This window comes from Sciurus carolinensis, chromosome 5, assembly GCF_902686445.1.
Source record: "Sciurus carolinensis chromosome 5, mSciCar1.2, whole genome shotgun sequence".
Classification (NCBI taxonomy): domain Eukaryota; kingdom Metazoa; phylum Chordata; class Mammalia; order Rodentia; family Sciuridae; genus Sciurus; species Sciurus carolinensis.
The window spans coordinates 115553367-115580250 of record NC_062217.1 but is presented as its reverse complement, the minus strand read 5'-3'; the positions used below and the strand labels follow the sequence as shown (position 1 = coordinate 115580250).

General features: G+C 33.9%; 1 protein-coding gene across 5 annotated transcripts in view; it reads left to right on the top strand.

The window, feature by feature from the left end:
- Positions 1–26884, top strand: part of Jmjd1c (jumonji domain containing 1C) — a 299325-nt gene that overhangs the window by 116263 nt on the left and 156178 nt on the right. For all 5 annotated transcript variants that reach the window (XR_007108716.1, XM_047552440.1, XM_047552441.1 and 2 more), the window contains exon 2: positions 22537–22701. Coding sequence is in view for 3 of the 5 variants with exons in the window: in XM_047552440.1 (XP_047408396.1) it covers positions 22537–22701 (165 nt within the window). In the remaining 2 variants the exon portion in view is untranslated. The remainder of the gene's footprint in view (positions 1–22536; positions 22702–26884) is intronic.

Sequence of the window (26884 nt, the reverse complement as noted above, 5' to 3'; positions counted from 1 at the left end):
GTGTCCATGTTATATATGTTTGTGTCTCTTGTTTTTTTTTTTTTTTTCAATTAGGAATTGTAATTAACACTCTAGGCTACAGCGATAGAAGGGATGATTAAATTTCTCTGAATATACCTTGTTTTCTAGATGTAACTTGAACCATATAAATGTTTTGCATAATTCTAAAAAGTTTTTATCATTTAAAAAAAAAACCCTTAAAGTAAAAAGCAAAGTAATACAAAGAGCTGAAGTGGCGTAACCATAGGCAGCAACTAGTTTTTAAAATTTTTTTTATTTGTTCTAATTGGTTACACATGACTGTAGAATGCATTTTGAAATGTTGTACACAAATGGACCATAAATTCTCATTCCTCTGACTGTACATGGTGCTGAGTCACTCTAGTAATCATAAATGTATATAAGGTACTACTATCCTTCCAATTCCCACCACCCACCCCTCCCCTCACTGCCTTCTGCATAATCCTATGTTCCTTCTTTCTTCCCTGCCCACCCCCCACTATGGATCAGCATCCCTTATCAGAGGAAACATTCGGCCTTTGGGGTTTTGGGATTGGCTTATTTCACTTAGCATGATATTCTCTAGTTCCATCCATTTACCTGCAAATGCCATAATTGCATTCTTCCTTATGGCTGAGTAATATTCCCTTGTGTATATGTACCACATTTTCTTTATCCATTCATCAACTGAAGGGCATCTAGGTTGGTTCCATAGTTAAGCTATTGAGACTGAGCTGCTATAAACATGGATATGGCTGCATCACTGTAGCATGCCAATTTTAAGTCCTTTGGGTATAAACCGAGGAGTGGGTTAGCTGGGCCAAATAATGGTTCCATTCCAAGTGTTCTGAGGAATCTCCATACTGCTTTCCAAAGTGGTTGCACCAATCTGCAGTTCCACCAGCAATGTATGAGAGTGTACCTTTTCCCCCACATCCTCAAACACTTATTATTGCTTGGTATTCTTGATAACTGCCATTCTGACTGGCATGAGATGAAATCTTAGAACAGTTTGATTTGCATTTCTCTAATTGCTAGAGATGCATCATTACCCTATGTAAATGTATAGAGGGAAAAGAGGGGTGGGGGGGAGGAATAATAACAGAAGAATCAAACATCATTACCCTGTGTAATTGCTAGAGATGATGAACATTTTTTCATGTTTGTTGATTGTATTCTTAGGAAGCAACTATTTTAAATGACTTTAAAATATAGTAATTTAATTATACACGTCTAGTGGATTGACACACTGAGTATAAAGGAATGAGATAAAAACCTTAGATGATTTTCACTAATCATGGTTTTGGTATTCTTTCTAGACCTATATGTATGTATTGTGTTATAAAGCAAATGACGTTTACTTATGTTGGTGTCATTAGATAACAGATTATCAAGATGGGAGAAATTATATTGAAATAAAAGATCAGTGAGGCTAAAGCCATAAAGAATTTTATTTGGAACCATGTATAAAGTCATATGAACTGACCACTATGTAAAGGCCTAAAAAAAGTGAACAGATCAGTAGTAATGAGTACCCTTAGCATCCAGGTTGTTGCTTCTAAATGCAATTTCCCGTTTAAGAATACCCCAGGGTTCCTTGGATGTATGGTTGATTTGTGGTCTGATGCAGGAAATGGACAAAATTATCCTAAGATATTATGTTAATAATGTAGAATCAAATTAACTATTAAGAAACTACTAAGGTCATGCCTTCAAGCACTCAAGAGCTAATTTGAAGATTCTCTCTATAGCCATGGTAGAAAATATGACAGCAGAGGCTCCTGTGTAACTCAGTAGTGGAAAGTGTTTCTGTGGATGGGGCTCTGGGTTCTACCACAGGCAGCCAAGAAACAGAATTGTCAGAATAGTAACAACTGCAGAGATTTGAAACATATTTGTTTGAATTCAGAGAGTTGTAATGTTCCTTTCTTAAAAAACCACCATGCCATTACTCACCAATTCTGGAAAATTAGGATAATAGGTTATTGTTTCAATAACTCATAAAAATTAAGCATACAACCTCATGGATAGCAAAGATTTGAAGAGGGAAATTTTCTCTTGATAGACATTCCAGAAAGTAAATGATAATATTTTAATATTGTGACATAATTAGAATATTATAATTTGTAGTTCTTAGTGAGACTGGATAGATAGCAATTGACTTTGGCTCGTGTTATCACACAAAGATATAATCAAACAATACATTTATGCCTCTTGGTCAGAACACAGTACTTATATGTGATGTTTCTCTAACAATCCTGACTTTAATTAAGACTCTAGATTGAGCAATTGTAGGAAATACAAGGACAGTGGAGCATATTTTAAAATGGCATGGAAGAATAGTTAGCACAATACAGATAATTAAAGACTATATGGACAAATGACTTGATTTCTTAAACAATAACATTGTAGGGAAAAAGAGGAGGTAAAACCTATAAATAAAAGTAGACGTGCATCTGTGCCTGATAAGGTGATGCATGCCCATAATCCTGGTAACTCCAGAGGCTGATACAGGAAGATCACAAGATTGAGGCTGTTCTCAGTAATTTAGCAAGAAAGACCCTGTCTCAAAATTAAAAATAAGGGGATGTGAGGGAGGGGGAGGTGATCTAATGCAGTGCTAGAGCACTTCTTGGTTCAGTCTTCAGTAACACACACACACACAAATTTAAGAGGTGTATCAGTTAGTTGAAATATGTGGACCTTATTTCAGTTCTAATTAAACAAGCTTGAAAAGAAACAGAACACCCAATCTGGGAAACTTAAATGCTGGCTGATTTTAGTTTTAGGTGATTTTTTTTTTTTTTAAAGGTTGGAACAAGATTAGCCTTGAGTTGAAAATTGTTCTAGCTTAATGATGATGAGTACATGGAATCCATTATGTTATTGTTTTTTTTTTTAAAAGAACTTTTTTTTTCAAAGTAACTTTTCATATACGTAGTATTCTAGCATTCTGAATAGCTGAAGACTTATTTATGAACTTAAGTACTTAATGCTTTCACACTCTTGGTGAAGAACCATGGATCAAAAGGTGAGACTTTTGTTTGAAGATTTATTATTTATTAAATTCAAGCATTATAGCTGATTAAGAATGAAAGATCAAAGCTTTTTTTTTGTTTTTGTTTTTTTGTTTTTGGGGGTGCTGGGGATTGAACCCAGGGCTTTGTGCTTCCAAGGCAAGCACTCTACCAACTGAGCTATCTCTCAGTTCTTTTTAACAGCCCCAAAGCTGTTCTTTTAACAGGGGTTGGTAGAAGAAAAAATTCAGTCCCTGAATTCAATTGTTAAATACAGTGTTACTGAAAAACTACATTGTAATGTAGTCCTGTAAAATCTTTCTGTAACTGAAAATGTAAATTTCTGTGAAACTCAGATATATCTTGAATTGTTGTTTGCCTTCTCTCCCACCTCCTCTTTCCCTTTTTTGTGTTTTTATTCTTGAATTTAGGGAAAATCTAGTGTATCACAAGCTATACCTAATACTCTGTGCTTCAGTGCCCCTTGTGCCTATTGTGAAAAGGAATCAGTAGTTTCTTTTCTCTGAAAAAATTGTGTGGACTATCTTCCGTAAGATTTCTCTAGAAACAAAACATTTTTTACTTTGTAAATAAGTTTCTATATCCTCATCAGAAGTTTCTGGGACACAAGATTTATCATCATTTCATTTTAGGGCATGCTGATCTGTTAATGTTCTTTCTACCAAATTTTTGTAGTATTACCAGTTGTATTTCACCTGTGTGTGTTGTGTGCACATGCGTGTGCTTGCTCACGTGTGGGTGTGAACCGGTACATTTAATCACAGATTGTCAGTGTTTCCTTAGTTGTTTCCCTTACCTTCACACTTGCTCCCACATTTGTCTTTTCAAAACGAACAAACAAAAATTGGAGGGGTGGGTGAATATATCAGATTACCAGCAGGGCTCTTCTTCCCCTTCCTTGTGAAAGGAATGAGATTCTGGGATTAACTTGTAACATGATAATGTTGTAATTAGGGTAATTTTTGGTCCATTGGCATATTGAGATATAGCCTACATTTGTAATTGTCTCATTCTTCTCTCCTTTATCCCAAAAGTCATATGAGACACAAAGATAAATATATAGATATAGATAGCTAATGTTTGTTACAAATGATTATATATTAACTTTGCGTTTGGGAGATGTAAATGGCATGGTTTATCATGCTCATTCCTCTTCCTTTTAGTTAAATTCTCTACTTATATGTTTTGTTTTTAATTAGAATGAATTTTACTTATTTTGATGAATGATTCTGAGTTAGGACAGAAGCACAGTCATGTAACCATTAACAGTGCAGATATAGAACAGTTTAATCACTCTCTCACAAAATTTTCTTTGACCACTATTCCTTTGTAGTCATCCCTTCAACCTTCCTTCCCCTCCATTTCCCAACCCTGGTAACCAAGCAATCCATTCCCTTGTTTTTCTTTTTTCCTGGATGGCGTATGAATAGAATCATATAGTACTTGAGCTTTTGAATTAAGCTTCTTTCATTTATCCTAAAAGCATTTGAGATTTGTCTGTATTGTTGAATGTATCAATAGTTTGTTGCTTCTGATTGCTAAGTAGTAGTCCAGCATATGAATCTATTGGAGTTTACTTATCTGTCCTATATTTTGGGAACATTTGCTTTGTTTCTAGCGTTTGTCTACTAAAACTGTTGTATACATTTTTTTGAGGTTTTGTATAAATTCAAATTTTCATTTCATATGGGTGAACACTTAAGTGTGAGATTGGTAGGTCCTGTGGTGATTGTATGTTTTACTTTGTAAGAAACTCAAAACTTAAGTTTTCATGTTCTCAGCAACATCCAGGTCAAGTCGCTTTGCATCCTTCTGTTCTTTGGCTTGGTTGGTTTTTAAAATTTCTCTCATTCTAATAGATGTGTTCATGTATCTCATTGTATTTATTTAGTGATTTTTAATATTTTATGTGCTTATTTGCTATCTGAATATCTTATTTGGTTAAGTGCCTGTTAAAATCTTTTGACCGTATTTTTGTGTTTTCTTTTATATTATTGAGTTTTGAAAGTTTTAAATAGTCTAAAAATCGAGTCTTTCATCAAATATACGACTTTGTAAATATTTTCTTCCAGTTGTGACTTGTCTTTTCATTTTGGTAACATTGACTTCCACAGAAGAAGAAAAAAATTTAATGACATCTAATATTTTCTCTTACAGAGATAATATTTAACTGAATTCTTTTACTAATTCAAGGTCCCAAGATCTTGCTTCTTTCAAAGTTTTACTTTATATGTGTAAGTTTGACCAAATTTGTTTAGTTTTTATATATGGTATGAAGTATGATGAAGTTGGTTTTGGTTTTTCTTTGGTTGCACTGTCCAGTTATCCCAGCATCATTTGTTGAAGATTATATATTCTTCCACTTTACAAACTTCTCTAAAATCAGTTCTCATTTTTCTTATGTATTTAATTCTAGATTTTATTCTCTTATTGATCTGTGTGTCTTTTGGCAGTACCATGTGCTTAATTATTGTAGTTGTCTATTAAATTTTAATCATGTAGTATAAGTCATCTTTTTCAAACTGTTTTCTCTCCTTTTACCTACCTATGTGAATTTTAAAATCTACAATAAATCCTCCTGGAATCTTGATTGGAATTGCAATGAATCTATAAATCAGTTTAGGGAGAATTCACCTCAACAATATTGAATCTTTCAATTCATGAACATTTCTAAATTGGATTATACCATTTAACTGATAATTTTAGTTGAGGGCCCATAAACAATTTCATTGTTGGCTATTAGGTACATTGAGAGAGTTAAAAAAGATTGTAAAAGGGCCAGGCGTGGTGGTGAATGCAAGATTGTAAAAGGGACTTTTTGACTTAGTGGAAGTGATAGAAGATATTTTGGAGAAGCGGACTTCTGAACTGCTTCTTGAAGCCAGAGATTTTAGAGACTTAGAGGAGAAACTATATGGTTCAGGTTGAAAGAGAAGTGTGTGACTTCAGTTATACATAAGTATTCTTAATCAGTATTGTTGAATGAATGAAGGGTAAATAGACATTAACACTGGAATGTTCAGGGCTGGGGTTGTGGCTCAGAGGTAGAGCACTTGCCTAGCATGTGTGAGGCACTGGATTCAATTTTCAGCACCAGATATAAATAAGTAAAGATTTATCAACAGCTAAAAAAATTTTTTTTAAATGGAATGTTCAATATAAATAAAAGAAGCAGAGATAGAATTTGAGAGATTTCTGATATGTCACTTTTCTGGAAAAGGGGAAGTTTCAGAGAGATTGAAGTATAATTGAAAGTCACTATGGTTAAGAAAGTGCTAGCTGGGTGCTGTCTTGCTTACTGCATTCCCAGTTACTCAATGTGGAGGGGAATAAGGCAAGAGGATCACTTGAACCCAGGAGCTAAGGGCTATAGTGAGCTATGCTGATCTTGTGTTTGTGCCAGGTATCAGCAGTAGCATGCCTAAGAAAAGCCATTGTAGAACTGGGGTTGTAGCTTAGTGGTAGAGTACTTGCCTAGCACATGAGGCACTGGGTTGGATCTCCAGCATCATAAATTAATTAATTAATGAAAGTTTTGTTTGAAAAAAAGACATAAAAAATAGCCATTGTACTCTAGCCTGGACAACATAGCAAGATCCCAGTTCTTAATTTAAAAAAAAAAAAAAAAAAAAAAAAAAATATATATATATATATATATATATATATGGTGATATTAACTGAATGTGTTTCCCTAAACTTATTAGGTTGAAATTCTAAATCCCTCATGATATTATTGGGAGATAGGTCCTTCGGTAGGTCATTAGGTCAGAGCCCTTCCAGATGGGATTAGTGTCCTTAGAAAAGCGATCTCATAGAGCTTTCTTCTCTTTTTGCCGTATTAGAACTAAAAAGATTGTGTCTATGAACCAGGGAGCAAACAGGTCTTCACCAGAACTCAACCATGCTGGTACCCTTATCACAGACTTGCAGCTTCCACAACTGCGAGAAACAAATTTTGTTGTTTATAGGCCACTAGTTTGTGGCACTTTGTTAGCGCCCCAAACACTTAACACAGAAAACTTGCAGGCTCAGTTATTGTATTAAAACCATGAGTAACATGCTGGGGTGCTGGGGATAAAGCTCAGTGGCAGAATATTTATCTAGCATAGGTGAGGCCTTGGATTGGGTTTCTAGCACTGCAAAAAAAAAAAAAAAAAAAAAAAAAAAGGAAGGAAGGAGAGAAAAACTTAAGGAGAAACAGTATTACATTGTCTCTTTTTGATCCCTTTTCCTAATACTGACTCTAAAATAATTTTTGAACAGAAAGATGTGAGTGTTAAAATGTGAGGAAAACTCAACTGGTTTTTATGCTTTGTATACAGTGTTTTGTGTTATCAAAATAAAGTGTTTCATCTGTCTCCAAAATGAAATAATTGACCACATCCCTTGCGGTTGGATGTATTACGTTACTTGTAAGGACTAGGACATACCATTGGGGTCCTCAAGAGTCATCTATTTTTGTTTAAAATACTTGTAAGGGATAGTAGAATGAATTGGACATTATTACCCTGTGTGCATATATACACGACCTGTTTAACTCTACATCATGCACAACCAGAATGAGAAGTTGTACTCCATTTATGTACAATGTGTCAAAATGCATTCTACTATCATGTATAACTAATTAGAACAAATTTAAAAAATAGTGGTAAGGGCTAGGCTATGCCATTTGGGTCTCTAAGAGTCATCTATTTTTATTCTTAATAATAATCTTTACACATAGAATCTCCTAAAATGGAAGGCCAATTAAAATATGACTTTTTTTGCAGTGCTAGGGATTGAACCCAGGGCCTCGTGCTTGCAAGGCAAGCACTCTACCAACTGAGCTATATCCCCAGCCCAAAATAAGACTAGTTTAAATAGATTCTAGGTGGCATTTTTCAGAGTAAAACTCCAAAATGGATGTGATACTGTAATCATTCTTTAGCCCAAGATATTCTGATTATTACCGTCAAGATTTTTGCATACTGATGAGTTAGCAACAACAAAATAAACCCATAGAATGAAACAGCTCTTTTTATATTCAGTATCACGTTCATTTTCAGTGTATTAATGTAAGTTAATCAACCCATCTTTAATGCTTTTGTATTTTCAGGCAACTAACAATAATAGCATTTCCATTTGGACAATTATACTAGGCTTTTCCTATTAACCTGAGGTCTGAAAGCAGTGTCAGTGCAGAGTTTTATGGATAGCAATAGTGAAAGAAATTCAACTGCCTAACTTTTGAGACATCAGTAGCACTTATTTCATCTGAAGTTTTTGATTATGGTGCCAGCATTTTCATTATCTGAATACTTGGGGGATTAAGCACTGATTTTGAGATAAACTTATTTAAAATATTCAGGAAAAAAACCTATGAGATTGAGTCTTTTTTTTTTTTTTTTTTTTTTAAATGGAAAACCAGAGCCTGTAATCTTTGTTGAGCATTTTAAGTAAAAGAATTACTCTAGGCATTGGAGGATGACCCATTATGTTTCATCTCTATCATATGTTTCACTGATGTATTCAGAGTGTATAAGGATGATTAAAGGGGACCATTGCAAATCCATTATTAGACATCTCACTCATGAGACAAGTATGACCATGGATCCTTGGTACAAAGGTTGGGGGAGATCATTTAGACTTCCTTGGGCCTCAGTTCTTTTGATCTTTAGTTGAGGCCAAAACCAGATTTCCTGAGCTGCCAAGTTATCTTTAATGTTATTTTTATAAATAGTTGTGTGTTTCTTGTAAATATAAAGAAGATAACCTATAAAGAAAGGATCAAAATATACAAAATCTTTGCTTCATGGTTCTAGCTTTAGGACCTCTAATAGAGCTAGAAAATCCATTCATTTGGAACTGTATTGATCCATTATGTCCCATTGTCCTATATGTAAGATGCCTATAAAAACTTAAATTGATCAATTTTATAGGTGTCTTACAAAGTTTTATAGGTTTTTATAGGTGTCCTGTATATAGGATGATGGGTTTTAAGTGTGAAGGCTGGTGACGTAACTAAATGGTAGAGAGCTTGCCTAGCACGTGTGAGGCTTGGGTTTGATACCCAACAGTACCCCCCACCCCCCTCAAAAAAAAATGTGATTTGAATTTTTTGGTTTTATAAACAGCAATAAATTTATATTTCTACTTCTCTCATCCCATCAAAGGTACTGTATTGATAGATATTTTTTATTATGAATTCATTGAATCTTAGTGATTTTTGTCCATATCCACTGCATTCTTCAAGGTTGTTGGATTAGTTCCTTAATGTACCAGAAAATGTAAATGTGTTAGACTGACTTATTTAGCAATGTGCATTTAAGTTTTTCCATTTCTTTTCATGGTTTTTTTGTGTGTGTTGTGTTTTTTTTTTATTGTAAACAAATGGGATACATGTTTCTCTATTTGTACATGGAGTCAAGGCATACCATTTGTGTAATTATAAATTTACATAGGGTAATGTTGTTTGATTCATTCTGTTATTATTTTTTCCCTCCCCCCCACCCCTCCCACCCCTCTTTTCCCTCTATACAATCCTTCCTTCCTCCATTCTTACCACCTTCCTTAACCCTAATCCTAAGCCTAACCCTAACCCTAACTGTCCTCATCTGCTTGTCAGCGAGATCATGCGTCCTTTACTTTTTTGAGATTGGCTTATCTCACTTAGCATGATATTCTCCAATTTCATCCATTTGCCTGCAAATGCCATCATTTTATCATTCTTCATGGCTGAGTAATATTCCATTGTATATATATGCCACAGTTTCTTTATCCATCAATTGAAGGACATCTAGGTTGGTTCCACAATCTGGCTATGGTGAATTGAGCAGCAATGAACACTGATGTGGCTGTATCTCTGTAGTATGCTGATTTTAAGTCCTTTGGGTATAGGTCAAGGAGTGGGATAGCTGGGTCAAATGGTGGTTCCATTCCAAGCTTTCTGAGGAATCTCCATACTGCTTTCCAGAGTGGCTGCACTAATTTGTAACCCCACCAGCAATGTATGAGTGTACCTTTTTCCCCACATCCTCGCCAACATCCTTGCTTGTGTTCTTGATAATCTCCATTCTAATTGGGGTGAGATGGAATCTTAGGATAGTTTTGATTTGCATTTCTCTTATTACTAGAATTGTTGAACATTTTTCCATATATCTGTTGATTGCTTGTACATCTTGTTCTGTGAAGTGTCTGTTCATTTCCTTAGCCCATTTGTTGATTGGATTATTTGTATTCTTGGTGTAGAGTTTGAGTTCTTTATATATTCTGGAAATTAGTGCTCTATCTGAAGTATGATTGGCAAAGAAATTCTCCCACTCTGTAGGCTCTCTCTTCACATTACTGATAGTTTCCTTTGCTGAGAGAAAGGTTTTTAGTTTGAATCTATCCCAGTTGTTGATTCTTGCTTTTATTTCTTGTGCTATGGGAGTCCTGTTAAGGAAGTCTGATCCTAAGCCAACAAGTTGAAGATTTGGACCTACTTTTTCTTCTATAAGATGCAGGGTCTCTGGTCTGATTCCAAGGTCCTTGATTCATTTTGAGTTGAGTTTTGTGTAGGGTGAGAGACAGGGGTTTAATTTCATTCTGTTGCATATGGTTTTCCAGCACCATTTGTTGAAGTCTTTTCGTGGTTTTGAAAGCCTATTTGTTTTTTAGTTTTTTTTTGTTTTTTTTTTTTTGTGGTACTGGGGATTGAACCCAGGGCCTTGTGTGTGCGAGGCAAACACTCTACCAACTGAGCTATATCCCCAGCCCGCCTATTTGTTTTTATTGGTAAATAATATTTCATTATATGAATGTATTGTACTACAGTGTCTTTATCTTTTTATGTATTAAAAGACATCTTGTTTTTTTCTGAATAAAGCTGCTATAAACATTAATGGACATATTTTTGGTGGGTGTGAATTTAATGGCTTTATTGTGTGGAAAAGAGTACACTTAGTTAGAAACTGCCAGGTTGTTTTAAAAGTGCACCCTCTCCCTTACACCTGCAGTTCTACTATTCCAAGTCTGTCAGTATTCAGTGTTGGGCTGGGATATAGCTCAGTTGGTGGAGTGCTTGCCTCACAAGCATGAGGCTCTGGTTTCAATCCCCAGAACACCCCCTCCCCCAATTTGATGTTGTTAGATTTTTGTTTGTTTTTTGTATTTTAGTCATTTTGAAGATGTGTAGTGGTAGCTTATTGTCACTTGAATTCAAAATTCCCTCATGACAGCTGATACCGAACATTGTTTTATATTTCTTATTTCCCATTAATATATTTTCTTTGGTCAGATGTCTGCTGAGATCTTTTGCCAGTTTTTTTCCCCATTGCACAGCCAGGGATCGAACCCAAGGACATTGCTAGATGAATAATTTACCACTGAGCTATATCCCCAGCCCCATCTTTTGTCAAGTTTTAAATAGCTTTGTCCCTTTTCTTGTTGTTGGGTTTTTTTTCTATTTTTGGTGGTTCATTATGTATTTTGGATAGAAGTTCTTTATTGGATGTGTGATTTACAAAGTTTTTTTTTTTCAGTCTGTGACTTGTCTTCAGTCTCATACAGTGTCTTTCACAGAGCAGATTTTTTTTTTTCTTAAATTATTTCTTAGTCATTTTTTTTTCTTTTATTGGTGATCCTTTTGGTGTTGTATCCAAACAAACCATTGCAAATCTTGAAGACAGTCAGTGTCAGGTCTCCAGTTATTATAAGTGATGATTAAATTCTTAGAGTAATCTGCAGTTCCAAAGTGTGAAGTAGTGTTTTACTACTGTGGTTTCCAAAAACCTGGAAGGTATCCAACTCAAATGTATGTCCCTCTTGGTTATTCATATTCCCTGTCTCAAAGAGTTCTAAATATTAGTGGTTACCCCATACAGATTCCTTAAGCATATGCCATTCAGGCAGAGTTAACTTGAGGCTTAGAGTCTGTCATTCTCCAAGTTTTCTAATTCCTATGTGAAATTGGATTTTCAACATTAGTATAATTAAATTGTTTGATTGTTCTGCCTATAGCATAGTTTACTAAATGCACACTCAATACATACATAGCTAATCCATAAAGCTTATCCGTGGTTTATTAAATAGTCTGACACAGGAACTTTATTCAGTAGAAATAAGTCACTGAATTAAATGGCCATTCTTTTGGGGTATTTGAAAGAACAGTTCAAAACAACAGTGAAACATTGCATACATACATACAAAGTAGCTAAATCACTTTGTTAACACCCTGAAATATTATAGTGAATCAATAGAATAGCATAATCACCCGATCCAAAACTGATTTAGAATGACCTTTAAATTTTATAACAATAGTAAATTGCTTCTTACTTAAGGTTACCTGCATAGAATCAAAACAACCATAAAAAGGGATAAAAAGAACAAAGAATATGTTATTGTATTATGCCAAGGAATTAAATATTAACAAAATCTATGTAGAATATTAAATGTGTTTATTTTTACAGGTCATTATTTAGAAGATATTCTAAATGGCTGAGTTTTTCCTCATAATAATTTTTCCTTTGAAGTACCAAATCAACTTTCAGAGTGCATGTAACAAAGTGGGTTTGAGTATGGACTCTAAAGTCGTAGTTTCAGTTCAGATCTAAGACTCCAGCCATTAACATTTGTGAGCCCTAGGGCAGTAATACAAATGGAGACTCATGTGACACCCTCTTCTGTTTACCGTAACCCCTCTTCTATCTAACCTTCAAAAAACTTCACATTCATTCATGTTGACACTCAGGATGTGTATTCAAATTCTGCTTACCACTCTTTTTTCTCTATCTTTGCATGTCTCTCAGGTTTTGCAGAGATATACTGGTGGTGTGGTCCTCCTGGGAGGATAGCTTAGAGGATACCTATGGAGTCCCTAGAATGGAGCTTAGGTTAATTTACTTGTGGATTTCAGAAGTGTTAGTACTGATTCATGGTGTAGATGAGTTGGTAAATTTAATAAATTAATACAATGATAAGAACCTTAATACTAATTTTGAATCCTAGGGTAAAAGACTTTCTAAAATCATTGTGAAATTTTTTATAGTTCTTAGAGTACTATAGAGGCACTCTTCCTGTTTTGTTACCTGCTTTTGAACTTGGAAACTAGATTGTGTAGTTGTTTATTATCATCATCTGTATACTAGAGCTAATAACTTCTAAAGATGACAGAATGTGACTTGAAATAGTTTGTTATTTGTCTTTAGTGTAAATTTATTGTATTTCAGATAGTGATACTATATTGCAAATATTATAAATAATATATTAATATAATTTTCTCTTAAATCTATTTATTTCTGCCTTTTAAAAAGATATTTTATTCTAGTAATTAGTTTTCATTGGAGGCGACATTTTTCTCTATCTCAAAAATTAAATGTTTTATTAGCATGTATATGAATAGTTAGACCAAGAAACAAGTGTTCTAATTTCACTTATTCATTATCAATACTCATTGCTATTTAAACATATTACAAAGAAATAACACTAACTGATAATTCATTTATAATTGAATTAATATAAAGTAATATATTACTTTAAATTAATTTACTTTATATTAATACAGCAGAACTATTACTGTGCTCAGTGTCTAAAGAATCTATTGTAGACGGTAAATTGAGGAAATTAAAAATACCAAAAAAGAGTAAAACCAGAATTAATTTCTAGTAATAATAAGAAACAGAAACACTTGGTTTTGCATCTAGAAGTCCAAGAAATAAAGTTTATTGGTGGCAAGTTCTGAAGTTACTTAATTCTGGGATTCCAGATCTATAAAGAATAATATCATTGGTGGTTTTGAGTTGTTCATATATCTGATGAATTGATACTGTCACAGTATCTTCTGGTGCTCAAATAATGAAAGACTATAGATACACAAGAACATAGTATATTCTCTGCTTCTGTACAGTGAAAGGAAGGTCCTAATATTTTGTTGTTGTTGTTATTGTTGTATGAGGGAGCAGGGAGGATTGGTGGTGCTGGGGAGTTCCATTTTTTATTAAAGTCTTTTGTTTACACATTTTTCCCCCTAACATGTCATAATGTTTAGAAATCCTGCTAGTAGAGGGAAAATAGGTGGATATGGGTGGTTGTGTTCATTCTTGTTAATATATCCTCAGCACTGATTTTTTTATCTTGTATAATCATGGCATCTCAATTGTCCATCCAGTGAATTACTAATTTTTCTGCAGCCTTTGAAGATGCTAACTTGCCTTTTCACATCACTTTCTTTGGCATAATATCCTCTTAATACTATGCTTTCTTATACTTCTTAGTTATTTTCATCTATTTCTTTTCCTCTGCAGTGGTGTGTGTGTGTGTGTGTGTGTGTGTGTGTGTTTGAGTGTTTGAGACATGGAATCTTACTGTGTTGCCCAAACTGATTTTGAACTTCTGGGCTCATGAAGACGTCCTGTTTCAGCCGTCCAAGTAGCTGGATACCACCACACTGGCTTATAAATTCTGAGGTTTCTCATGCTTTTTATTCTCTTTTCTATGAATTCCTTTTCCATTCCCCACATTTCATTTGATATCATTTGAACCCTATATAGTTAGGTTGAACTATTGTCTTTGCTTAGCTCGCATGCCTTTAAACATATTATTCCCTTTTACTTCAGGAATTTCCTGTCTCCATCTGTGAAATTCTGTTTTTTTCTTCAGATACTGTTTAAATGTTATTTTCTTCATGGAGATTTTCCCAATTTTCCAGTCTAAATTTCTTACTTTCTTGTCTGTGTTATGAAAATAAAATAATACTCTGCATGTTAAATTGAATTACATTAGCTTGTCATTACTGAATGTCTATATTCACACTCAAACACTTTGAACATTTTTTGAACATTAAAAGTTGTATGTGGTCCTTTATTGATCGTCTTATCCTTCTGTGCCTAGCATTATGGCTGGTCCTTGATAGGCACTCAGTTTTTCAAGTATTGTAAGTAGGTGTGCATGAATGTTTGCATGAAAGGAAGTTATAAGAAGCTGTATGTTATTATTTCTATAACCACAACATATAGTTTATTTGAATAAGTTACTGTATATTTTTGCCACATTTATGAAAACATGGTTAAGTCACTTGACAAATTGTGTGTCTAATTAGAATTCTAGATATCAAGAAATGTTTCCTACACAACAAGTATTTAAATATCTTCTCAAGTATTGGTAGTCAGTGAAACAGTGAAGAGAATTTATGAATTTTCCTAATAATGCATGAGACCCTGTGTTCAGTCTGTGGCGGGGGAGAAGAAGAAATGTAAACTGATTGATGGTTTTCTTCCTCTTTAGCCAGTTTTTAGTTTGTTCAGTAATCCTACCAACAATGCCTTAGTTTTCTCTTTTGCAAAACATCTCCCAGCAAATTGTAAACAATTTTTCTTTTTAAGAGAAATTAAGTCTTACTGTATTACCTAGGCTGGGCCCAAGCAGTTCACCTTCTTTAGTCTCCCAAGTAGCTGGGACCACAGGTATGGACCACCATGCCTGACTGAACATTCACTGTCATTATTATAGACTTGAGTACTTGTGTCCTCCTCACCCCCACCAAAATTCATATGTTGAAGCTCTAACTCCCAGTGCAGTAATTTCTGAAGATGCAACCTTTGGGAAAATGATGAGGGTTAGAGGAAGTCACAAGGGTGAGGATGGGGCCCTAATATTATCACTGCTTGTATTATTAGAAAAATCCTCCCAGCTTCCTTGCCCCACATCAGAAATCAGCCGTGCTTACTCTGATCTTGACCCTCTAGCCTCCAGAATTGTGTGAAAATAAGTTACATTTCACACAACTTGGTTAAACCACCTATTCTATGGTATTTTGTTATAACATCCTGAGCAAACCAAGGCAATCATCATCATCATCAATGATATTACATTAAATATGATACATAACTTATCTAAAAGTCATAGTAATATATGAGTTTTATAATAAGGAATTTAGGTGACATGGCAGGAATATAATTATTTTTCATTAAATGTGAAGAAAAATAATTGAAATTTAAATGTCAAATATTTTGCAGTTCTTGATACATCCTGTCGTTCACCATATAGGTTAGTTGGGTAAATAATTCATAGAAAGGAATAAGCAATAATGATGGAGAAACCAAACTTGGTCTCTTTCTTTTGCCTTTTTATCCTCATCATGTGACTCTTTCTCATTTTACACCTTTATCTAACTTGCAGATTCAATGTGGAAAATCTTTTTTTTTTTTTAGTTCTAATTAGTTATACGTGACAGTAGAATGCATTTTGAAATAGCATACATAAATGGAGTATAATTTCTCATTCTTCTGGTTGCACATGATGTAGAATTTCACTGGTTATGTAATTGGTAGTAATGTCTAATTGATCCTACTATCCTTCCTACCCTTATACCCCTTCCCTTCCCTGTTCTAATTCAAAGTACCTCTGTTCTTCCTTAGCACACCCCAACCCCTTATTGTGAATTAGCATCCACATATCAGAGAAAACATGCAGTCTTTGATTTTTGGGACTGGTTTATTTTGCTTAGCATTGTATTCTCCAGCTCCATCCATTTACCTACATATGCCATAATTTCATTCTTCTTTATGGTTGAGTAATATTCCATTGTGCATACATACCACATTTTCTTTATCCATTCATCCATTCAAGGGCATCTAGGTTGTTTCCATAGTTAGCTATTGTGAATTGAACTGCTATAAACATTGATGTGGCATATTCTAGTGTGCTGATTTTAAGTCCTTTGGGTATAAACTGAGGAGTGGAATAATCGGATCAAATGGTGTTCTCATTCCATGTTTTCTGAGGAATCTTCATAACTGCTTTCCAAAGTGGTTGCACCAACTTGCAGTCCCACCAGCAATGTATGAGTGTACCTTTTTCCTCAAATCCTCACCAACATTTATTGTTGCTTTTATTCTTAATAATTGCCATTCTGACTGGAGTGAGATGGAATCTAAGTGTAGTTTCGATTTGCATTTCTCTAATTGCTAGAGACGTAGAACATTTTTTCATAAATTCGTTGATTGATTGTATTTCTTCTGTGAGGTGTCTGTTCTGTTCCTTATTCCATTTATTGACCAGATCATTTTTTAGTGTTATTTTTGAATTCTTTATATATCCTAAAGATTAATGCTCTGTCTGAAGTGCATGTGGTAGAGATTTTCTCCCATTCTATAGACTATCTCTTCACATTCTTGTTTCCTTTGCTATAAGAAGCTTTTTAATTTGGTTTCATCCCATTTATTGATTCTTGATTTTACTTCTTGAGCTTTAGTTCTGTTAAACAGGTCAGTTCCTAAGCCAGCATGATAAAGGTTTGGATTCATTGTTTTTTCTGTTAGGCACAGGATCTCTGCTCTAGTGCCTAAGTCCTTGATCCGCTTTGAGTTGATTTTTGTGCAGGATGAAAGATAGGGGGTTAACTTCATTTAGCTACACATAGATTTCCAGTTTTCCCAGCACCATTTGTTGTAGAGGCTATCTTTTCACTAATATATGTTTTTGGCACCTTTGTCTAGTATGAGATAACTCTATTTATGTGGCTTTGTCTTTGTGTCTTCTGTACCTCAACTTGGAAAAAAGGCTATTTTAAGTGTGTGGTCTTCCACCTTTAAGTCACAAGAGTTCAAATGCATCTCTCTACAGTCTATGCATTCATTTATCACATGTCCTATGTATTAATTTATAGAGCCTCTGCTGCTGTGGTTTTTAGGCCACTTGTCAGCAGATTTTTGTTGGGGTTGAGGGTCTTTAGCCTTAGTGTTTGATTCTGTGACAGTTATTATTTAGGACAATTCAAAGACCTGTTTACACTTTCTTCTGAAGTCTTAGCTGTTCACCTAACAGTTAAGAATTCTAAGAGACCTCTAGATAAATGAAGACTACTGTGTATGTATTCCTAAAAATCAGAACGTAATGTCAAGTGTAGCATTCACACCGTGTATGACTGCCCCTTATCTTTGTACTTTCCAGGTATGTGTAAAAATTGGTGTCATTCCTTTGGGTTTCTAAAGCTTTGTTGATTAAATTTCTGCCTAAAGCTGTTTTTAGGGAAGAAAAAGGTTAGCATCATTTAAATTCTATTTTTTTTAACAACTAAAGAAGGTACAGTCAACTATTCATAACTCAAAATCATTATTCACTAAGAAAATGTAGCTTTTATTTTTTTAACCCTTCTTGCAAGATGTGGTTATCGTGTGAATTTTTTTTTTTTTAACCAGTTCTCTTTGGTCATTGTTTGTAATTGACATATAATAATCGTACATAAATTGGGGATACAATGTGATAATATGATGCATATATCTAGTGTATAATGATGAAATCAGTATTATTGCCATTTCTATCTTCTCAAACATTTATCATTTAATTGTGTTGGGAAACCTTGAACTTCTTTCTTCTACTTTATAAAATGTACAGTAAGTGAATGTGGACTATAGTCACCAAACTGTGCTGTAGAATTACCAACACCCATTCCTCCCACACAACATTACCCTGACATCCATTTCCTCCCAACCTCTAGCAACTACCACTCTACTTTGCATTTCCACAAAATCGTTTCTCTTAGCTTTCACACAAGTCTTTTTAAAAAGTCAGTTCTAGAAAAATAAGGGCATCTAATATATTCAACAGCAAATTGTGTGGTTGTTATTAATTTTAACTTCAAATATGTTCCATGGCAGTGCCCAATATTTTTTCAATGAGTATTTTAGATACTGTATATATCTAAGTAAACATAAAATAGTCACATTGTTTCCCATATTAAGATTGTGACTTATAGCTCTTAAAATTTTGGCAGATTTGGAATTATAACTTAGACTAAAATAATTCTTGGGTATAAAATCCTTATTTTGATATACATAAGTTGAATATAAGTCTTAAACCAGGTAACCAGAATCCTTTTGCCACTTTGAAGCAGTTCAGACCTGGGTAAGAAAAGGGAACATTCTCCATATAAGCAATAACCAGTATTGAAGGATTCAAGGCTTAGATTAATTTAGATGGGCAAAATAATAAGTATTGTATGACTGTTTCTTAAATTTCTTTCTACCTGCAAATTATTCTCTGACAGCTCTTTCTTCAGTACCTTCTTTAACACAGAACAGAGATTTTGTACATATTGACATTGGTTGTAGAAGACATGTATTAAAAGAGAGAGGAATGTGACAATTTAATTATCTAGAAAACAGTTCTTAGAATTCATTGTTGTGATATCTTGGGTTAACATAGTCTCTGATATTTTTTTCTTGCACAATATTGAGACTCGAACCATTCTACCATTGAGCTATATCCCAGTCTTTTGGTTTTGTTTTATGATTTAAAGTTTTTGTTTTTGTTTTGGTTTTTTTTTTTTGAGAAAGTACCTTGCTTTTTAAATTGCATAGACTAGCCTAAAACTTGAGATGATTCTTCTTCTGCCTCCCAGGTAGCTGGGATTGATGACAATCATGCACCACCATACCCAGTGGAATAAATTATTTTTCCTTGTTTTTTTCTCAGTTTCTTCACTTATAATCACATCAGTACTCGTGACTCTCAACTTCATACACATACACACACACACACACACACACACACACACACACACACCCCTCTTTTCTGAGTTCCTACTGTCCATAATGTTTGGTTCTGATATGTGCAGTTAGAAATGGCATTTATATAGGTTTGGAGATCCATGGAAAGAAGTATACGTTCCATCTCCCATCCCACACACCTACCCATACACTGTAATTTAGATAAGCAACTCAGATCAGATTCAAAAATCTTATCTGTGTTGATATAGGCAATCTACCATGGTCACTGAGTATCCCTTCACATTCTTACTGAATATGCCAAGAATGCAAGATTCTGACTACTCTTTAACTGGACCATCTCTTAGAGTTGTATGCACAGTGAGCAGCCAGCTGTGAGAGATGAAGTAGTAACTTTCCCCAGACAAGAGCAGACTTCATTGCACTTATTGTCTAAGTGGTGAATACCACACTGTCCCTCAGGTCAATGTTACTGTTCTGTAAAACTCACTTTTTGCTCACGTGCCCAAATGGCCTTTTACATCTTTATAATGGAACCTGAGTATAGGAGATAGATTGGTTGAGAGTCGAGAGTAGCTAGTACAAGCATCATGACAATATACCTTGTATGCTCTTTTTGCTCAAGTAGTAAGATTCCAAGAGTTTCAGATCTGATCAGAATCCATGAAACAGTAACAGGCTAGTGTGTTCTCTTTTAAAAGTTTTTTTTTGTGTGTGTGTGTGGTTGTAGATGAACAGCCTGCTTTTATTTTGTTTGTTTATTTTTATGTACTGCCAAGGATTGAACACAGTGCCTTACACGTGCTAGGCAATTACTCTGCCACTGAGCTACAATCCCAGCCCAGCTAGTGTAGTGTTTTCTTTTTTAATATTTTTAAAATTATTTTTATTTTTTAATTTGTTTTACTTAGTTATACATGACAGTGGAATGAATTTTGACACATTGTATACAAATGGAGCACATCTTCTCATTCCTCTGGCTGTACATGGTGCAGTCACATTAGTAGTATAATTATACATGTGTGTAGGGTAATTATGTCCATCTCATTCTAACATGGTGGTGTGTTCTTGATAATCTGAAATCTAAAGGTGAGTTGGTTACTCAGCAAAGAAAAAACAGTATTTGTTTCCTTTTGTCTCTACGGTCTGCAGCAGGTTATTTAAATTGCCTGTGACACTGTCCTTGTGGTATATGGTATGTGTTTGGAAAGCTCACTTCATTATGAATACTAAATTTATATCTATAACTTTATATTTGGAAGAATTTACATTGATGTATCTTTCAGGTTAAGGAAATGTTAATAGTCTTTGGCTCTTTAGGTTCTTGACTGAAATATTTTGTCAACAAGACTGTATCATTGTCCGTGAGGGAGAACAAAGTTAATATTACGGTTTTCCCAAGAGTTATCTCTGCTCTACTTTTCTAGGGTTTCCAAGGACTTTCATACCACAATTTAGGAATTAAAAAAAGAGTCTTGAAATCTTGTATAACTTCAGATTGACCTCAGCAAAGTCCCTAAGAATGAGTTTTATTAGAAAAAGCCAGTGGTTTTATTGACTTCTTCCTTGACTTGGGTTCCTTTCCTGACTTCGTATGGATAATTAGGACAGATGTTAACTCCATGACTAGTGTACTCCTCGTTCCTCATTCTGACAGATAAGTACATACAACTAGCTTCCTATTGGGCAGTAGCACAAACATCAGATCAAACCTTTTTTAAAATTTCCCCCTGCAATGCTGGGTATCAAACCCAGGGCCTATCCACTTTAGGCAAACACTCTAGTACAGAGCTACTTCCCCAGGCCACAAATGCAGCTTTTTGAGAGTTTCCTGCCATGTAGCTAGGTATGATGGTACACATAAAGTATAAGGAAAATACTTCCTGTAGGAGTTCAAAGATACAGTTGAATTGTAGTAGGGAGTATAAAGAATATGGAAATCTTGAGGTGGGCCAGAAAAATGGAGAGGATATAATAAGGAAAAAAGCAGATATGTCAGGTATAAAGAGAAGAAGGTGGAAGAATTAGGATAAAAAGATAAGGAAAAACAGAACTGCCTCCACCATAACTCATAATCAGATATGAGGACATCTCCATGAAGAGACAATTTGAGGGAATGACTGAAAAAAGATGAAGTGGGAGAAGGAAGAGCTAAATGACTGAATAATAATTGAATTAATAATATAAGAATCAACTTTGGTTTTCCACATTACAACATCTTTGACTTTTTTCTTAGAGGAGTATCATTGAGTCTTTTATCCTTGAAAATAACTTCAGGTTTTTCAAATGTGACTTTTAAAATATTGAGGTAGTTTCTTTTCTTCTCTAGTTAGTTGAATGTTTTTATCATGAAAGAATGTTGAACTTTTCCAGATGCTTTTTCATCATTAAATATCATGTTTTTCTTTCCTTTATTCTTTTAATGTGTTTTATTATTATGTTGATTGATTTTCATATGTTGGAACTATCCTTATACTACCAACTGCCTTTTATATGTAATGTTTTATTCCAGCAAAGCCAAGTTCTGTTTATGTGTTTTGTGTGGCTACATTACAACGTCAGAGCTAGATGTAGTGGTTATGATAGAGATCATATGGTTTACAGAACCTAAGATATTTACTCTTTAATTATCTATTTTGATATTGGGAATTGAACCCAGGGTTTTGCACATTCTAAGCACATATTCTATCACTGATCTAACCCCCAGCCACCATTTACTTTAAAAAGTTTTCCAACCTCTATTTCTAAAATCAGCAGTATAATAGAGTTCATTAGTATGTATTTAGGAGATATGGACCAATCTGTGCTGATCACTGTCCCGTAAATTGCTTTATTTCATAAACAGTGGTTTATTGGTTTATGTTCTTGTCATAAGTAATAAGAAATACATAGGGGGTAATTGGGTAAGAATTTTAAGAGAAATGTTAATCTGAATAATGAATTCATTAATATTTTTTCTAATTCAACTGCATGGCTTATATTTTGAAATATCACAGTTCTATATTGCTTATGAGTTTCTGTTTTCCTTTCTATAGGTGTACGTGGAATTTGATGATCTCGAATGGGATAAACGAGAGTGGGTTAAAGTTTATGAAGATTTTTCAACTTTCTTGGTGGAATACCACTTAATTTGGGCCAAAAGGAACGACCCTAGCCAGACTCAGGGATCAAAGAGCAAACAGATTCAGTGGCCTGCATTGGTAAGATCCATTATTGTTTCAGTAAGCGTTTTCAATTATTTGTTTTAAATGAGTAAGATTTGAATATCAGTTTAGATTTGTCTGGCTGATTACAGATTAATATTCCTGAAGGCTCTGTAATTTCTGGTAGAAATTTCAAAATGATTTGATTTGTTGAAATAACTTTGTATTTCTCCTCATTAGGGTTCTTTTTGCATATTTTGTCCACAAATATTTTTGTGTTAGTCAGCTTTCCATTGTTGTGACAAAATACCTGATAAAAATCAAATTAAAGGAGGAAAGATTTATTTTGGCTCATAGTTTCAAAGAGCCATCGTCAGCTGGCTGTAAGGAAGAAACATCATGGCAGTAAGGTGTAGCGAAGGAAAGCTGCTCACCTCATAGCATCCAGTAAGCAACAAATGGGGGAGAGGAAGAAGCTGGTAATAAGAAATACCCTTCTAGGACATGCCCCTAGTGACCTATTTTGCCTAAGTAGGCTCTACCTCCAATAGTTTCTATCACCTCCCAATAATGCCATCAACTGTGAATGCAGAGAGCCCCCCTCTCTGAACATTGCTCCATTATGGACCAAGCTTTCAAAACATGAGCTTTGGGGGATATTCCAGATACCAAACATAACAAATTTATTCTATCCAATTTGGTGAAACATAAATCAGATTAAAAGCTACTGAGAGAAAGTTAACTGTTTGTATGAGTGTGGAGCAATTTAGCTGAATGAAAGTTTGTAAGTGAAAGATGGAGGATGCTAAAACATTCCATAGCACATGATTTTTCTTGGTTTTGTTAATCAGTGACTCATTATAGAGGAGATGTTAAATATGTTTAGGTAATGGGTAAAATTACTTCATATTAGGAAATGATCCATTAAAGAAAATATAATAGATCTTAATAAATTCTTCAGTGCTTTTGAAGAATTTTATAAAAGAAACATATTAAACATATTATTAAATTCTGTTAGGAAAAGAGTGGAGTCTCTTTAACCTTTGTTACCTGATTTTGGCAGAATGTGTAGCAGGTAATGAATTGCAATATTTCCTTAATAAATTAGTCTTATATCTATATGAAAGAAATATTTTAAATGCCACTGAAGCATTTTAGGTATTTGGTATAACTAATGTGTCAGGGTAGGTACTTTCTATTTTGCAGTGCTGGGAATTCAACATATGGCTTCCTATAAGGCTAGGTAAGTATTCTACTACTGAGCTATATTTCTACCCTGAAATTTTAAAATGTAGTTTGCTCACATAGAATAGTTTCTTTTGCTAATAATTAAATATGTATGAACTTTCTATTTTAGTCCACCATTTAATCCTTTTCTGTGTATAGAATAGCAATTTAATATATATACTTCTTTGACCAATTCTTTTTAAAAAGTCTGAGGAATATACCTGATTTAAGGACTAGGGATATAGCTCAGTGGTAGAATGCTTGCTTAATGTGTATGAATATCAGTTTGATTTCCAGCACTGCTAAAAACAAATACTATAAAAAATAAAAGAAAGTACAAGGAGGGAGGGAATTAATGAATTGAATCAATAGCAGTGTTTAAAAGAAAATTAATATTGAAAGATAAAAATGATATCCAAAAGCTATAGTTTTGGCAGGAAACTTTGAACAAAGAAGATAATTTATTCATAGTAGGTTTTTATAAATATTTGTTGAATAATGTTGAATAAATGATTGTTAATATAAAAAGTTTTAACCCTGATTAGCTTGCTTTTTGATTTTTCCAGACTTTGATTAAAAAATTGAAACTTCAGACTAATTATATACATGTAAATTATATATGAAAAGTCTCAAAAGTAGGAATAATATCAATGATATAAAATGAATAGTTCAATATTATGGTTAATGAATAAACAGAATTTTTGAAATATCTTTACGCTTGCTTAGAGGGAATTAAGAGTGAGGTAAATTCTGATTTATATTAATGAATTACTGATTTTATAGATATCTATTGGGAAATACTTTTAATAATTTTGTCATATTTTTAGAACATTTTTTCTATTAAATCTTTTAACCTCAACATTAAGACTGCTTAAACAATTAGCCAACTTTTTACAAATTTATCTTACTTTCTCTTATGCAAGAAGTGTGTACTTGTAAAATACTGAGTTGGTACAAAGAAAATCATAAATTCCATCACTAAGATATGTTCATTTTAATTCTTTGACAGTATGTTCCTATTACTTTTTTTACTTCTATCATAGAATTAAAACAAGTTAAGTGTAGTAAAGTATATTTAACATAAAATTTGTCATACTAGCCATTTTTAAATGTATAGTTCAGTGGTAGTATGTTCTTGTTGTGCAACCATCACAGCTATTATCCACAGAACTTTTTCCACCAAGTAAACTGAAACTCTATACTCATTAATCAAAAGTTCTCCACTACTCTTTTGCCATGTATACCACCATTCTACTCTTACCCCTATGAATTCTGCTACTCTTTAAGTACCTCATAAGTAGAACTATATAGTATTGTCTTTAACTGACATATTTCACTTAGCATAATGTCTTCAGTGTCCATTCATGATGTAGCATGTGTCAGAACTGACTTCCTTTTTAAGGCAGAGTACTATTCCTTTGTATGTGTATACCACATTTTGTTTATCTGTTTATAGATAGACACTTGGGTTATTTCTTCCTGGCTATTGTAAACAATCTATTCTTAATATCAGTTTATTATCATGTGTGTGATTTGCAAATATTTTTCTCATTTTGCTGATTACCTTTTTATTCTTTTGATAGTGTCTTTTTAAATATGTTATTTATTTATTTTGATTCATTGTACACAAATGGGGTACTGTTGTTTCTCTGGTTGTACACGAAATAGAGTTGCATCATTTGTGTAATCATACATGTAATCGGGTAATGATGTTTGTCTCATTCTGATATTTTTCCTTCTCCCCACCCCTCCCCACCCCTCCCCACCCCTTTTTCCTCTATACAAGCAGTCCTTCCTCCATTCTTGACTCCTTCCCACTCCCTATTATGTATCATCATCTGCTTATCAGAGAGATCATTTGACCTTTGGTTTTTTTGATTGGCTTATCTCACTTAGCATGGTATTCTTCAGTTGCATCCATTTACCTACAAATGCCATAATTTTATTCTTTTTTATGACTGAGTAGTATTCCATTGTGTATACTACCACAGTTTCTTTATCCATTCATCAATTGAAGGCATCTAGTTGGTTCCACCAAACTAGCTATTGTGAATTAAGCAGCTATGAACATTGATATGGCTTTATCACTGTAGTATGCTGATCTAAGTTCTTGGGTATAAGCCAAGGAGTGGGAAAGCTGAGTCAAATGGTGGTGAATAGTATCTTTTGATGTACCAAAGTTTTAAATTTTGTATACATGAGTGTACAAAGCCTCTGCTTTTGATGTACTTGTGTATATACCCAGAAATGAAATTGTGGTCATATTGTAATTCTGTTTGTAATTATTTGAAGCATTCATACTGTCTTGCATAGTGACGTACCATTTTACATGTCTTACCAGCAGTGTACAAGGGTTCTGGTTTGTCCACATCCTGACCAACACTTATTTTCTTGTTCTTCCTTGCTCTGTTGGCATTAGCTATCTTAGTAGCTAGAAAATGGTATCTCATTGTAGTTGTGATTTACATTTCTCTAATGAGTGTGATGTTGAGTATCTTTTCCTATGCTATTGACCATGGTTTATCTTCTTTGGAAAAATGTTTATATTTCAATCACATGCCCATTTTTGAATTGGCAGAATTTGAATTGTTTGGGTTTTTTGTTATTGTGTTTTAAGATTCTTATGTATTCTTAATTCCTTATCAGATGTGATGAGTTCCATGTTCTTTTTGTTGTTGTTGCCCATGTCCTTGTCATTTTAAAGACAACAGCAGATTACAACCATTGCTAACTCCAATTTCATGAAGATTTCCCTATATATTTTCTTCCCAAAGTTGTATAGGTGTCAACCACATTTCGGTGTTGTATTTATTTTAAGTAATTTTCACATGTGATATAAAGGTACAGCTTTTTTTTTTTTTTTTTTTTTTTAACGTGGATATCCATTTTACCAGCACCATTTGTTGAAAAGACTGCCCTAGCCTGCCCCTATTGAATGGTCTTGGCATTCTTGTCAAAAATCATTGTTCATATATATGGGTTTATTTCTGGGCTCTGGGCTCTGTCCCATTGG